This window comes from Octopus sinensis, linkage group LG2 (genome assembly GCF_006345805.1).
Source record: "Octopus sinensis linkage group LG2, ASM634580v1, whole genome shotgun sequence".
Taxonomy (NCBI): Eukaryota; Metazoa; Mollusca; class Cephalopoda; order Octopoda; family Octopodidae; genus Octopus; species Octopus sinensis.
The window spans coordinates 79,712,306-79,728,650 of NC_042998.1; the positions used below are offsets into that span (position 1 = coordinate 79,712,306).

The window sequence follows — 16,345 nt, forward strand, 5'->3', positions numbered from 1 at the left end:
CTTGGTTTCAATGACTGCTGTATATATGACTGTGGCTTTGAACTGGTTGATCTCCCTCCCTATTTTCCTGATTTGACCCTCATCTGACTATCATCTGTTCCCCAACATGAAAAAAAGCATTTGGTTGGGAACCAATATTGCAGTGATGATGATGTCATATCTGCTGTTGATGACATTTTTGGCTAACAGGATGAAAGCTTCTTCACCAATGGGATCCAAACATTGCAACACTAATGAAAGAATGTGTGGATCACAAGGGGTGAGACAGATGAAAAATAAACCTCATTCACTCACATTCCATGAGAGAGTATCTTGGTCAACTATGCACTTTTCAGCCAATCCTCATATGTAAGACTACATTATCCAATGTAAGAATATTATTTACAGCAAAAATTCCCTAAGCTGTGCCAACAATGTATAATAGAAAAAAACTGATGCTTAAAATAATAATAATAATAATAATCATTTCCTCCAGCATGCTAACAATTTTGCCAGCTTGCCACCTTAATAATAATAATAATAATAATAACAATAATATCAAAAGATAGTGAGAGAGACATAAAGGAAATAGGAATAGTGTTGGGAAATTATTAGAAAGTTAAAGAGAACAAATAGCATGGTACCATGAGCTGCAGGTAGCAAGATCACTACTTATGGAAGATTCCAGGTGTTCCAACAAAATCAGAGTTGAAAGAATAATAATAATAATAATAATAATAATAATAATAATAATAATAATACTTTGTACTATAGACACAAAACCTGAAATTTTGGGTCAAGGGGCTAGTTGATAACATCAATCCCAGTGCTCAACTGTTACTTGTTTCATTGTTCCCAAAAGAACAAAAGGCAAAGTTGATCTCAGCAGAATTTTAATGTTATGATGAACACAATGCCACTAAGCATTTTGTCCAGCATGCTAATGATTTCTGCCAACTCACCACCTTAATAATAATAATAATAATAATAATAATAATAATAATCCTTTCTTTATTAGTCACAAGGTCCAACAAAAATAAGACTGGACATTACAAAACATGAAGGACAAAGTGGGGTTACAGAAAGTGTCATGTAAAAAGTTGATAACAATGAAAAATATAAGAAAGAAAAAGCCTAAAAGAGACAAGCAACTCAAGGCTTCTCATGGAGACCCCACTAGAGCAAGAGCCCTTTCCCCATCTTTCTTTCTCTCACAGCCTTGGAAACTCAAAAGCACACGCTCAGAGTAGGCCTGTTGACACAGACCATCACTCCACATTCACCCACCTTTCAACAAATTTTCTGGAAGTTAGCACTTCTCTCTCAACCCTCACTTTCCTTTCCTGATGGTATCTGAAAATGTTGATGAGGGGTAGGCCAAAGCGGAAAATATCTATCTTCAGCCCTTTCAGTCTAGACCACCACACAGCCTCTTTCGCTACAGTCATGAGACAGATGAAAACTGCCTCTCCTTGTCAGCCAAAGGAAGGCGGTGGGGCAATCCTCATTATGGAATCAGCCGACAAGCAGACACGTCCTATACATGACAGCAGGTGTTCGACATAAACCCATATATCAGATATGCTCAGGCACTGGATGAGTGTGTGCAAAATGGTTTCATCACTCTGCGCTCATCTTGGGCAGGTCTGACTGACGATACTTCCATGCTTGTAGAGTTTATTTCGAACAGGCAAAGCCCTCTGGCAGTACTGCCTGGCCAAAGATTTGTAGAAGTTATCTATAGGCATCACCTAAAAGTCCTCCAGAACCAACAGGTGAGTTGAAATTCATCGACACCTTGATTCTCTCCGAGAATGTCGTCATTTCCTTTCACCACTAACACTCTATACAATGCCATATTAGAACTTCCACTAGCCACATTGCCCAACTGGCTGAGGAGCATGAATGCCTGGCAACACTCAAGGTGCCAGTCACCCAGCCTCAGTCTACACTTCATCCAAGATTGCAACTCATTAATAAGAGATGAGCTGCGGGAAAGCAATGGCAACCACACCTGCTCACTGTCATCGAGGCAATGCTATATGTGTCACATACTCAGCGCATGTCTGCACATTAACAGCCACAGTATACCCAGCCCACCATTCATAGAGGGTTGACAGCAAATGGAGCACCTGACCAGTGGAGTCCATCCCTTCCATAAGAGGCGGAAAAGCAAAGCTCCAGCTCAACCAGGTATGAATTGGGGCAAGGCATGACAGTGAGGTGGTAGTAAAAGACCGAGGCGATGTATGTGTTTACCACCTCTCCCCGATCTTTCAAGGATAGCTTCCTCTCAGCCCATTTCTGGGTGAGACTGGCTACCCTGCTCGTCACCTCACTCCAGTTCTTCTCCAGTTGCAGGTCCAGTCCAAATCAGACCCCAAGCAATTTTACAGGCCCAACCATCCAGCCTCCTATAACGCTGTCGATCAGTATGGATCTCTCACTCTAGGTGCTCAGCTGCAGGCCGACTGACTTTTCCAGATTAATCTTTCTCCCATTACTTCCTCATATTCTTTCACAGTGGTGCTGACCAGGTCTATGTGCTTGTCGTCTGATGCTATGACAGTGACGTCATCTGCATATGCCAACACAACTCTCCCACATTCTAGTTCACACGAGATGCCTCTCAACATCTCCAGTTTCCAAAGTAATGGTTTGAGCGTCAGTACATACAGAATGGACGAGAGTAGGCACCCTTGATGGACTGAATGCATGATGTTGAATGGTTCCAATAGGTAATCATTCATATGGACTACTGAGCAGATGTCGCTGTATATGGCAGTGATCCAACTGTGGAAAACCAGACCAAAACCGGCTGCCATGGGAATAGCCACCAGATATTGGTGGTCAACCCTAGTGAAGGCTTTTGACTGATCTAAATTGATCAGAGCTCCACCCATGCCAGGTTTCTTAACTACCCTATCCATGATGTAGCACATGAAGTGGGGATTGTCATGGATGGACCTGTTTGGGATGGTGCATATTTGTACATCTCCAACCAGTTTCTCAACAACTAGTGCCAACTTCTTTACTAACACCTTGGCCAAAATTTTCATGCTCGTGTTAAGCAGAGTGATGGGTCTAATACCTCCCTTTTGTTTGAATCCTTTTTCAGCAGTAACACTGCTCCTTGGTTCACAGTTTTGGAAATTCTCTCATTCTGTTGCTAATTGGAGTAGATATCTGCTAAAAGGCCTGCAAATAAGTCTGGTATACTTGAATAAAGTTCATAGAGCAGACCATCCAATCTCTGTGATTTGCCCCTGTGCAGCCCATTATCTCATCTCGTATTTCCTCAATTGTTGTTGGCTTTTCACAACACTCCACATCTCTTGCTGAGTGTCATGGCAGGCAGTGAAATCCATCCTGTAATCTGGACTACTGTTTGTCTCAGACAATTCGGCAAAATGCTGTTGAAAAGCCGCACACATCAGCTCCAGCTCGTTCACCATGTGCCCATTTTGGTCCACCAAAGACCGAATGGTGTTTTTGTTGCCATTTTGTGCCTTAGCTCTGATAATGCAACCTTCATGGTTGGCGTTGAAGTGTTGGTCGAAGGCCCACCTTGCTGCCAGCACATCAGTTGCAATGCCTTTCCTAAGCACCTCTTTTAACTCTCTCACTAAATCACTAAATCACCCTCTATTCTATTTCTTTCTACAGCTAAAACTTTGCTAAACCTAATGGATTCTAATTTGATGGCCCCTTTTTAGGTTATACCACCATTTATTGTGGACAATTGCCTCCATCAAACCTTTCTGAACTAACTCTTTAATCTTGGCATACTGGAAGTGACATGTTCACCTTCCAGTAGCCGGGGCCCTGTCTACGTATGCTAAGTCAACTTTACTGGTCACCAATTTGTGATCTGTGTAGCCGACGATTTGAAACTGTGGACAAATTAATACTATCCCTGTCTAAAGACCTGCAAAATACTCTATCTAGATACAATCTGGATGTTCCAATGTGGTTTGCCCATGTCCACATTGGCATATTCGGGAAATCCAGTTAGTACCTGTCAGACAGTTGAAAGTGACTGAGCAGGTTTGCGAGGCTTTTGCAACCCCCTTTCCTAACAGCTAGCCTCACACAATCCAGTTGTGGATCTAAGATGACTAACACTAAAGGTAGGAATGTAGCCAGGAATCCAGATGCCTGAATTATTCCAGCTGTCCTGCATCTGCCAATGCATTAACAGCCACCAGTCTGAAGGCCTGGACCGCCAGCTTGCCTTCTGGGTCCAAGAAGACTGATCTTATTTTGAGATCCAGACCTTTCTGAAACAATACCACAGTAACCCCACCACCCATTCTTTGCTGACACAGAGATGTGTAGAACTTGTAGTCATTGAAAATGGGCATGAAAGCTCATGGCTTGGTTGGTCTAGATTCAGTAATGGCTATTACATCTATTTCTTGTGACTTAAGGTCATTGAATTGGTGACCTTGTTTCCAAGGGGACCTCAGGCCATGTACATTTATGCAACCTATTTTGAGTATGACCATTTGAGTGGCTGGTAAGGAGAAAAAAAGGAGAGAACTACTTACTGTTAGCATACTGGGATGGGAGCAGGGCAGATGTCCCACTCCTTAAGTGGAGTGTGGTTGTCTCCATGACTAAGGATTTATAGAGGCTCCAGGATACTTTTGTGCTGAAGCCTCCAACCACCTGTGGAAATTTGGATTTTATGTTTATGTATGTTGCGATGTTCGAAATATCTGTATGTGTGGTGGCAGTGTGTTATCTGTGGGGGAAACAAAGTCAGTCGTTTTGATGTCTATATTTTTCTTTATGTATAATAGTAAGTTTGTGTTGTCTGTGTTTATGGCGGTGAGTCTTGTGGTATTTTTGTTATTTTTGTTTACTTTTTGTGCTGACCCAGTTGTGTCTTGAACTGTTGGCTGTGTCTCTGGTGTTAGTAGCAGTGGTGTTGGTGAAAGTGTTGGAAGCATGGGTGTTGATGTGTTGTTGTTTTCAGGTGATTTTGATTGCTTTTTTTTATTTTGAGAGTTCTACTTGTTTATTTGTTGGTGTACTGTTGTGCCTTTTTCTTAGTCTTTTATGTGTGACATCTGTCCACTTAGTTCTGTCAGCCTCTCTGCACAACATGTCTGAGTGGTCAGAGTCGGGAAGGGGTAGTTCTTGTGGGTTGAAATTTGCTGATGTTTTTTATTCCTCTGGCAAGAGCTGTGTTGTTAGTATTTTTGTAGGTTTTGTAGTGGTGGTTATGGTCAGCGCCTCTGTTGTTGTTGGCATTGTTTACTCTCGTGTAGCTGTTGGTGGTGGTGGTGTTTTTGCTGGAGCCCTCTCTGCTATCTTTTCTTGGGGTTTCTTCTCTTGTTGGGGCTGCTTCGGTTGTTGTGGTGTGGGTGGTGCTTGTATCAAGGGGGTAGTGCGCTCCTTCTGTTTTAGTTGTGGGCGGAAGGCTTTCAGGTGGTTATTCTGTCTGCATTGATAACGTCTTGGCCTTCTGCTCTCAATAGTGACATTTAGCATAGTGCCATCTGGAAGGCTGAGTTGGTCAGGAATTTGTTCCAAAATGTCTTGGTTTATTTGGACCATTATTTGCAATTCTTAACCAGCCCAGTTGTTTTTTCCTTGTTTCTTGACTTGGATGATTCTGATTTTATCCTCCAAGTCAAGAAGGACGGCCATGACAATCCAGCAAGCATTCATTTCTGGTGGTGTTTCCAGTATTTTTATCTTGGTGAGACGCTGTCCCATGTAGGTTGGAACAAGGACATGTTCACTGTTTCTCAGCTGGGCTGTTGAGTACTGTTTTGCTATGTCTTCTGTAGGAAATCTAACTTCAATTGTGCCATATTTCTTACCCTTCACCAGATCAGTTGCATCTTTCCAAATGGGTTGCAAGCATTTTTCAACTGCTTGCTTTGTAGCTGTTTCTATACATTCATTTTTTAATGATATAGTTTTGTACACTATGATACATTTGTTTGTTTTCTCTATAATCTCTCTCTTACTCTTTACTCTTTTGCTTGTTTCAGTCATTTGATTGCGGCCATGCTGGAGCACCGCCTTTAATCGAGCAACTCGACCCCGGGACTTATTCTTTTGTAAGCCCAGTACTTATTCTATCGGTCTCTTTTGCCGAACCGCTAAGTAACGGGGACATAAACACACCAGCATCGGTTGTCAAGCAATGCTAGGGGGACAAACGCAGACACACAAACACACACATGCATATATATATATATATATATATATATATTATATATATATATACATATATATGACGGGCTTCTTTCAGTTTCCGTCTACCAAATCCACTCACAAGGCTTTGGTCGGCCCAAGGCTATAGTAGAAGACACTTGCCCAAGGTGCCACACAGTGGGACTGAACCCGGAACCATGTGGTTGGTAAGCAAGCTACTTACCACACAGCCACTCCTGCGCCTGGTAGTGTGTTTATCAAAACACATCTTTTGCTTTTTCTTTATAAAATGTTTCTGTAGTCTTTGAGAGATTCTACAGAAACATTTATAAATTCATTTCCTGATTTTGCTATTGAAGCAAAACCTCAGCTGTTTAATGCATTGGGTTGTTTATGTTGTTGTTGGGCGTTCGATGTGTTAGTGTAATTAGTTAGATTTCCTACAGAAGACATAGCAAAACAGTACTCCACAGCCCAGCTGAGAAACAGTGAACATGTCTTTGTTCCAACATACTTGGGACAGCGTCTCACCAAGATAAAAATACTGGAAACACCACCAGAAATGAATGCTTGCTGGATTGTCATGGCCATCCTTCTTGACTTGGAGGATAAAATCAGAATCATCCAAGTCAAGAAACAAGGAAAAAACAACTGGGCTGGTTAAGAATTACAAATATGGCGGGCTTGGATTCACAGGTGTTAGTGGTGGTAGTGAGAGGGCTTTGTATTAGTAGCATCCATTAGCTGAATTTCCTTGCTCTTCTCCTCTTCTTTCTCACATTTCTTTTCTTGTTTTTCCTTCTGTTGCTTAGCATTTCACATGCTAGCAAGACTTAGGTCGTCCCTCTCTCTGCCTTTTAAGGTGTGGAGTGGGCAGAGACAATTCATTTTTACACTTTTTTGGCAGTTTTCCAACAGCAGAGAAAGGAAGTCAAAGAGAAAAGAAGAGCTAACACTCTTCTCCAAAGACATTTTTACAAATTTAAAAAATTGAAAAATAGAGATTTTTAATTGAAAATTTGTCTAACTGCTCAACTCAGCAAAAGCCAACTTGGCCTAGCCACAGAAATGTCACAAGAAATTTTCAGATACAATAATATTATCTGTAAAAATTGCATGAAAACTTACAGCTCATGAACGCACATCCTTCCTCTTTGAAATCTATGAATAAAGTTAATAATAATAATAATGATGATGACGCCATCGCCGCCAATAGTAATAATAATAATAATAAAAGAAACTGAGAAACTTTCAAAATACAAAGATCTGGAAATAGCGGTAACTCAAATGTGGAGTCTAAAAACAGAAACAATTGCTATCATAGTAGGTGCATTAGGTATGTTAAAAGAATATTCAGACAAATACATAGCAAAACACCAGGACTAACATACAGAAAATAGCACTGCTAGGCACCATAAACTTTCTACATAAAACACTTTCAATACACTAAAACTAAGAGTATCACAACAAACCACAGAACATACCCAAGGCACACAGAGCTGCTCTTGGTAGTGCACATGATAAAAATAAGACTGAATAACATTAATAATAGTAATAATGATTACAAATTTTGGCACAAGGCCAGCAACTTTGGGTAGGGGGTTAAGTCAATTACATTGACCATGGTACTTTATCAATCCTGGTACTTATTTTATTAACCCGGAAAAGCTGGCAAAGTTGACCTTGGCAGAATTTGAACTCAGAAATACTACTACTACTACTACTACCACCACCACCACCACCAATAATAATAATAATAATAATAATAATAATAATAATAGAGTTAAAATTAAAAGAAGAGTGCCATTGTTATCGAGTGAACGATATTTTGACATCTTGTGTGTCTTCAACTGGTTCAAAAAATAAATTTGTCAATGTACTTTTAATTTTGACTCTATATCTTCAGGAGGAGTTACCTCAATCCTTTCTATATTAATGATGATGATGATGATAATAATAATAATAATAATAATAATAATAATAATAATAATAATAATAATAATACAAAAATTAATTAATTGTATTTAATTTTTCTATAGAAATTAGGTGCCAGGAACAAAAGAGAAGAATGTCTGACCGAATAGACCTCGACAAACCTCTATGGAACCAAGACACATTTTATGGTCGTCTAAGGTATTTTGCTTGGGTTACAAACCCATCCACATGTTTAACACCAACAAGTAAACTCTTTGAAGCTAGAGATCTTGTAAATAAATACAGGCAAGTAAGATTTCTTTTCTTTTTCTGTTATGTGCATGGTTACAATATGTGAATTTTATCTTTTATCTTTTACTTGTTTCAGTCGTTAGACTGTGGCCATGCTGGAGCACTGGCTTGAAGAATTGTAGTTGTACTTTTTGATCCCAGTACTTATTCTTTGTAAAGCCTGGTACTTTTTCTGTTGGCCTCTTTTGCTGAATTGCTCAGTTACGGGGACATAAACGCATCACCACCAGTTGTCAAGCAGCGATGGGGGACAAACACACACACACGCAATGGGCTTCTTACAGTTTCCATCGACTAAATTCACTCACAAGACTTTGGTCAGTCCAAGGCTATAGTAGAAGACACTTGCCCAAGGTGCCATGCAGTGGAACTGAACCTGGAACCATGTGATTGGAAAGCAAACTTCTTACCCAACAACCACACTTGTGCCTGTTTAAATATATTCATTTATTTTTTCAGTAGTTTCACAGACACAGACACATACACACTCACATACATATTTAATCACACACATACGCACACAGCTGTATAGGCCTTGCTCTTTCTACCAAACCAATATGGCTTGGAAGTTAATATTTTTTTGCCATTGCACATTTTTTGTTCTCATCCATATCCTAATTAATTCTTTTTTGTAGGTTGCAACAGGAACCTCCACATACAACACGAGAACAAGTTTTGAAAGCCCATCGTCTAGTTTTATCTGCCTTCCATCCTGACTCTGGTGAGTTACAGAACTTCATTGGCAGAATGTCTTTTCAGGTACCTGGTGGAATGTTGCTCATTGGGTGTATGATTAGTTTCTACCGGTAAGTTCTTCCACATTGAAATGTGGCTGAATCCTATCAAATTGACTGTATTTTAAGCTTAGACAAAGTTTCAGAGTAATATGAACAGCTGTGACTGGCTATATCTGAGCAGGTGTGAAAGCTCCAATATACGAGCAGGTGTGAAAGTGGCTGTTTGTGAGCAGGTGTGAAAGCGGCTATATACGAGCAGGTGTGAAAGCGACTATATGTGAGCAGGTGTGAAAGTGGCTATATGTGAGCAGGTGCAACAGTAGCTATATATGAGCAGGTGTGACAGTGGCTATACATGAGCAGGTGTGACTGGCTATATATGAGCAGATGTAACAGTGACTACATATGAGCTGGTGTGACAGTAGCTATATATGACCAAGTGTAGGTGATGTTTATTTGTGGCATGGGTGACAATGTGTGTGTGTGTATATATATATATATATATATATATATATATAGGTAGGCCCAGAGATAATTGTCGCTATACTATTCTGAAAAACTAGCCAGAGCTTAAGTACTCTATTGCATACTCTGACTACCTCTATGACCTTGTCTGTCCATTTCTCTGCAAGAAGTATTTCCACACCACCTACCCTGTTGCTGTTACCTTCCCAGAAGATTTTAGGGCATGAGAGACAGTATCTATATATGAATGTGATAGTGTCTATATAAGGATATTGATTACAATAGTGATGGCGGTGGGAGTGGAGTAGAATTGGTGAAGGAGGAGATCAACAATGATGACAATTGTGATGGCAGTGACAGTGGTAATTGCAGTGATGATAATGATGATGATGATGAGAATGATGACTACTACTACTAATACAAGGAAAAAGTGGACAGTGACTTCAAAGTTTCACTGGTTGTTGGCTTTGTCAGATATTCTGACAAGACTAATGACTAGTGAAACTTTGGAGTCCTTATGAACCTTTTACTTGTATAAATAAATGTGATACTCTACTTAGTTACTCTTCATTTACTCTTTGATTGCTTTTATGTAGATATAACTATTCATACACTAAGATATATAAACATATATATAAATATCATCATTATCATATCATGTCCATTTTCCATACTCACATAGGTTAGAATGTTTAACAGGATCCACCCAGTTAGAGGACCCTACCTTTCTCCAATGTCTCAGTTTTGGCATGGTTCCTACAGCTGGATGCTCACCCTAATACCAAATGCTTTACAAAGTGTAGTGGGTGCATTTTTCTATGGCACCAGCACTATACAGGTTGCTTCATCATCAGCAAGACAAAAAGAGTTTTCTTAAGCCTTGCATTATTGCTGCTTGATTCAATTTACCAACCACTGAGTTACTGAGTGCTTTGTTTTTGTGGCACCAATGCTAGTAGAGGCATCTTGTAGTTCACAAGGTGAAAAAAGGCTCCTTTAGCTGAAAGAATAGAAGAAAGTATGATGGAAAAAAATAATTTATTGTGAGGAGGATAGTAAGTGGACAGAGTAACAGAAGTAACAGTGTGTGTGTGTGTGTGGAGGATAATTTAGAAGAAGAGGAAAAGGAGAGGGAAGGAAACTTCACATAAATTATTTTTCCAGAACATAAAAGGAAATAGAAATACTGAAAATATTTTGTTTTGTTTTCATTTTCCAGCACAAACTCTGCTGTGATTTTTTGGCAATGGGCCAATCAGTCTTTCAATGCGCTTGTGAATTACACCAACAGAAATGCAGGATCTGACATATCCCAAAAGTAAGAATTTACATATTTCTGAAATTATTTTAAAAGAATCTACCCTTATATATTTTTATAGTTAGATTACAAATGTATCAGAAGAGGGAATAAAAGTGTGTAATTTTAAAAATTTTATTTAGGACATTAGTAGTAATAATTCTGTTGTTTCTTTTTTTTTATTATTATTATTAATGCATCCTCCAAAGGAGATATACCAATCTTGTCTCTTTCAATATGCAACTCATATCATGAAAACATCATCGCACCATACTCCACTTTAATCATGAGCAGCACTCAGCTAGACCTCTCGAAATAACTCCAATTGTTGGGTTTCACTGTCTCTGAAGATCTGGCAAAAGCACATTCTTAACATAGCTAGGCTTGCACCCCAACAACTGGCCCTTTTCTTCATAGCCAGAAGATACTTCAGCCTCCAAAATTACTGATACTCTACAAACTTGGGTAAAGTTCACAATAGAGAAATCCAGGAAAGGACTGTCTCACTGATTACATTTTTTTTATGCATTTGTGTACATTTAAACTAATTAAATATTATTTTACAGAATAATAGAATTAAAATTTCTTTGATTAAAACCTTTTCTAACATGGAAGTATCCAAAGTGCATTTAAGGCACATAATGTGTTATGAGTACAAAAAAGGAAACTCTGCAGCTGAAGCGACTCAAAACATACACTCAGTTTATGGGAAAGAATACTTAAATGAAAGAACTCGCAGAAGATGGTTAGCAAAATTCAGAAGTGGAGATTTCAGCCTTGAAGATGAAGATTGAACAGGACGTCCAGTTGAGATTGATGATAAGCTTCTTGAGGCATTACTTGAAGAAAATCCTGCATTATCAGTTGAAGAATTGGCAATAAAGTTTAGTTCAAACCATACAACTGTTCATCATCATCTTCAACAACTTGGAAAGGTTCCTAAACTTGGAAAATGGGTGCCTTATGAATTGCTTGAAAGCAACTGCAAATCCCAGGCTGACATCTGCTCTTCTATCCATTCTTGCGAACTCTTTTCACCCTTTTTGGATAGGCTTGTGACTGGTGATGAAAAATGGATCTTCTATCGAAATGTTAAACGTCATAAACAGTGGCTTGGTAAAAGGGAAAACGCTCAACTACTACCAAGAAGAGAACTTCATGGAAAAAAGGTTCTTCTCTCTATCTGGTGGGATTGCAAAGGAGTAATTCACTTCCAATTGTTACCACTTAATGCAACAGTCAATGCTCAAGCCTGCTGTCAGCAATTAGAGTGTTTGAACCAAGCTTTGAAGAAAAAAAAGACCTGCTTTAGTGAATTGAAAAGGAATGATGTTTCATCAGGACAATGCGCGACCTCACACTGCAAAGATCACATCACAGAAGATCAAAGAACTTGGTTGGGAAAAAATTCCTCATCCACCTTATTCTCCCGACCTTGCTCCTTCAGACTACCATTTCTTTCGTAGTTTACAGAATCATTTGGGGGACATAACTTTTGAAAGCCAGGAGGAGGTCAAAACTGACATTTCAGAGTTGTTCGCTTTGAAACCAAAAGAGTTTTATATTGATGGGATTAAAAAGCTTGTAAATAGATGGAAGGAAGCCATAGATAATCAAGGAAAGTACATTGATGATTAAATTTCAATTAAATATAACATTTGATTACTTGTTTTCTTTATTCAAAATTCAGACAGAACTTATGGGATGACCTGATAGTTCAAAAGCACCACTTTATCTTGTTTTGTCATTGATATTTACCTATTGATGACCATATCACCAAAAGATATACATATATATGTGACAATTGTTATATGCATGCTTCAGTCCTTAGGACCATTGGATCCAGTCAAACTGTCCCATCCGTGTCAGCATAGAACATAAACATTAAACGATGGGGAACTTGATTACATGACCTAAACATAAATGGTAGGGTTGCCCCTATATAGTAGAATCTGAAGAAACTGATGATGGTCTGCATCATCTATCATTAGTCAATAGAGGAGTGCTTAGAAGAGTTTGGTGAGTTCTTTTGATATGATGAGTGAAGAACTTAATATTTTAGGTCTTTTTTTTTATCTCATATTGAAAAAAAAAGAAAAAAATATATTGTTTGTGACTTTGATTTTTGTATGTTCTTACTATTTTGAAATATTTCTTCAAACAGGAAGCTGGCTATTGCTTATGTCAGTTCAACTACATCAGCTTTGGTTGCAGCTCTTGGACTCAAGGCTATCTTAGCTCAAGTATGTCTCATTCATTCCTGCAATTTCTTCTTTTTTAATCGTTTGTAACTTCAAAGACAAGTGAGATGTTGACACAAACTACATTTCCATAAACTAAATACTTTGTTGTATCCAGTTTGTTTTTCTTATTGATATGTATGTTCAAATCTCATCCAGCTCAGCTTTGCTATTCATTTTTGACTATATTAAGTACCTTTGATGATAGGTTCACTTGGCCATAGCTATCCTGGAGTTCAACAACAAGTATTATCATTTCTAGTGTTGTGGCCCATATTGTTCCAATGCATGGCAACCTCAATAGTTCAGGTGGCATGAAAAATGCATCCAATATATGCTATAAAGTGGTTGGTGTTAGGAATGACACCCAGCCCAGAAACCATGCCAAAGCAGACATTAGAAAGCGGATGCAGTCCTTAGAGTCATTAGACCCTCAAACCATCCAACCCATGACAGCATGGAAAATGGATGTTAAATGAGGTGGGAGAGCAATGTAACTACACACATGCTATTGGCAATTTCTTTTCCTTCTTTGGACTTTTCCCTTTCTCCTTTCCGACAAAGCACTATGCTTAAAACGCCAAACTCTCTCTTTTTACTGAGCATCAAGCTAATACATTTCTTGTGCACATCCTCTTGTCCATTAACTTTATTCATTTATTTGAATTGACTAAATATATATACATGCCTGTATCATCATCATCATCATTTAACGTCCGCTTTCCATGCTAGCATGGGTTGGACGATTTGACTGCGGTCTGGCGAACCAGACTCCAATCTGATCTGGCAGAGTTTCTACAGCTGGATGCCCTTCCTAACGCCAACCACTCCGAGAGTGTAGTGAGTGCTTTTACATACCACCAGCACGAGGGCCAGTTTGGTGGTACTGGCAACGGCCATGCCCAAATGGTGGAGTAAGAAGAAAAATAAGCGAAAATGCACATTGGAAATCAAAAAAGTAAAGGCTTTTTATGAAAAGTAACGATAGACATATACAATTAGATGAACTTTATATTTTTGTAAAATACTATAATCAAAAACATGGAAACTAGACCATGTTTTAACTTTATTCAACTGATATATATATATATATATATATATATATATATATTATATATATATATATATATATATATGGTCTAGTTTCCATGTTTTTGATTATAGTATTTTACAAAAATATAAATTTTTTTGCAATGTTGAAGTGTGTTAAACATTAAAAAAATATTTTGCAATGTTCATAAAGTTCAATTAATGCTTTCATACACTCGTAGTAATCACCAGATTTCAAAATGTATTTAACTGACAGATGAGTTCTTGACAATTGTAGTAAAATGACTGACTTCTTCCTTTTTGAACCTCTTAGAAGGCTCCAACAAGCTGAATTTTTGCAATACAGTTTTGACCAATCTACATGCACCTTAAATGCCATGGTTTTCCAGGCATTCCGATATTACTGGCATAGATCTCACCTTTATTGTAACCAATTAGTTTGCGATTTACATGTAATTGGTTTTATGAGTGAGCAAACTTAGTTGGTTTTGATCATTTTTATTTCAGTTGGTGGGAGTCTTCTATAATTTGTTTATATTCATATGTTAAAGATATTTTTTAATCCACATCATTAAGTGGTTGTTATATTATTGTTGTTATTTCCATTCAGAACACAGGTTTATACATATAGAAGTTATAACAGACAAGAAAGATAGGGAGTATATCTTAAACGTAGTTGGGGGGGGGGGAAGAAGGATCCTAAAACGTAACAGCTAGCAAAAGAAAGAGGTGAGTAAGGGAAGTGAAGAGGAACACAATGTTAAAGGACGCTATCAAAGTAACAAATAGGGTGAGAAAGGATACTTCGCATAAGTAAAGGAAAAAGAAAGAAAGAAAGAAAGATAGGTGGCGGAATATGTGTAACAAATGTACACAAAATAAAATTACATGTATATGTGTATACGAAAGTGTATATTAGTATAAATACACATATATGCTCACATTTATAAATATATGGAAATATGCATGTAAATACACATCCACACAAATATAAGTGTATACATGCATACATATACATCCATGTATTTATGTGCACAAGTATAAACATACACACTTACTTACACATATACATAGGCGCACACATACGAATATATATGCATGCCAACAATACAGACATCCACATAAAAATATATCTAGGTCCTGACATATATATACAAACAACTTTTTTTTTAAAATTTGCTGAGTGTATAATAATAAAAATCGGATAAAAGACATGCAAAATAGAACACCATATATCAAATTATCTATAAATATAAGGATTAAATTGGTTTGTAAAATACAATAAAATGAAATAAAAATAAAATAAAATCTTAAACATGAAAATAATATATACATATAACAGTTGAAGGTGTTCTTAAGAAATACATCGAAATATATACAATATCTTTGCAATGTGAAATAAACCATGCATTGCGAGATACAAATCCAACAGTGGGATTGAAAACTAGTTTAAGATTCAAAAAATATATACTATCCATATGGTATATTGTTAGCCAACATTTTGAATTTTGTTGCATGTCTGCAGGAATTCAAGAGTTTGCGTCTTTGATTCAAAGCGCTTTTGTCCTGGAATAAAATATAAAATTTTTCCAACAGACATAAATCACATTTGATGGATCTTTTATGCGTACTGTGTCTGTAAGGTGATGCTCTATCTAAAATTCTCCATGTCACATTGAAAGGCCAGGTTTCATTTTGTTTTAATTCCCAGACATATTTTGCCAGGGTGATCTTTGTCCTATTTTCAGGGTATCGGAAGGAATTTCTATGAGAATAAGATCAGGTTTTGAAGGAATTTTCAGAAGCCCCTGTGTAAGTTCTATATTCGTGTGAGCCTTCTATCTACTTTTAGGCTCTATACACAATTCCTTTCTCCAGACATTTTCCTTCCAATGGACAGGAGGTCCCATCTTTGGAATTAAAATTTTTAGGAAAAGAATCAGCACTATGGCTATTTGCAATTATTTTATTGTTGTGTTGGTTAATATAAGAGGTGAAGTTTTTGCAACAAGAATAGCTGATCTTAAGTATTCTTCTATTAAGTATTCTATAAAACTTATGGTTAGATTGAAAGTGCGAGGGATATTAACACAGTATATGGGGATTGAACAATAAGTGTAAGCCAGTGTCAACGGTGGTTCCAGAAATTTCAAACCAGAAACAAAAGCCTAGAAGAT

The 16,345-nt window shown here is 37.7% G+C and overlaps 1 protein-coding gene across 3 annotated transcripts in view; it reads left to right on the forward strand.

Moving 5' to 3' along the window:
- The window catches only part of LOC115232384 (sideroflexin-2-like), a 48,268-nt gene that overhangs the window by 20,585 nt on the left and 11,338 nt on the right, over window positions 1-16,345 (forward strand). For 2 of the 3 annotated variants that reach the window (XM_036514505.1, XM_036514511.1), the window contains exons 3-6: window positions 8,193-8,373; window positions 9,015-9,185; window positions 10,801-10,899; window positions 13,043-13,121. In XM_036514505.1, the coding sequence (XP_036370398.1) occupies window positions 8,222-8,373; window positions 9,015-9,185; window positions 10,801-10,899; window positions 13,043-13,121 (501 nt within the window). In that variant the 5' untranslated portion in view covers window positions 8,193-8,221. Of the gene's footprint in view, window positions 1-4,917; window positions 4,961-8,192; window positions 8,374-9,014; window positions 9,186-10,800; window positions 10,900-13,042; window positions 13,122-16,345 lie in introns of those variants that run through there. The other variant, XM_029802239.2, reaches the window with a different exon arrangement.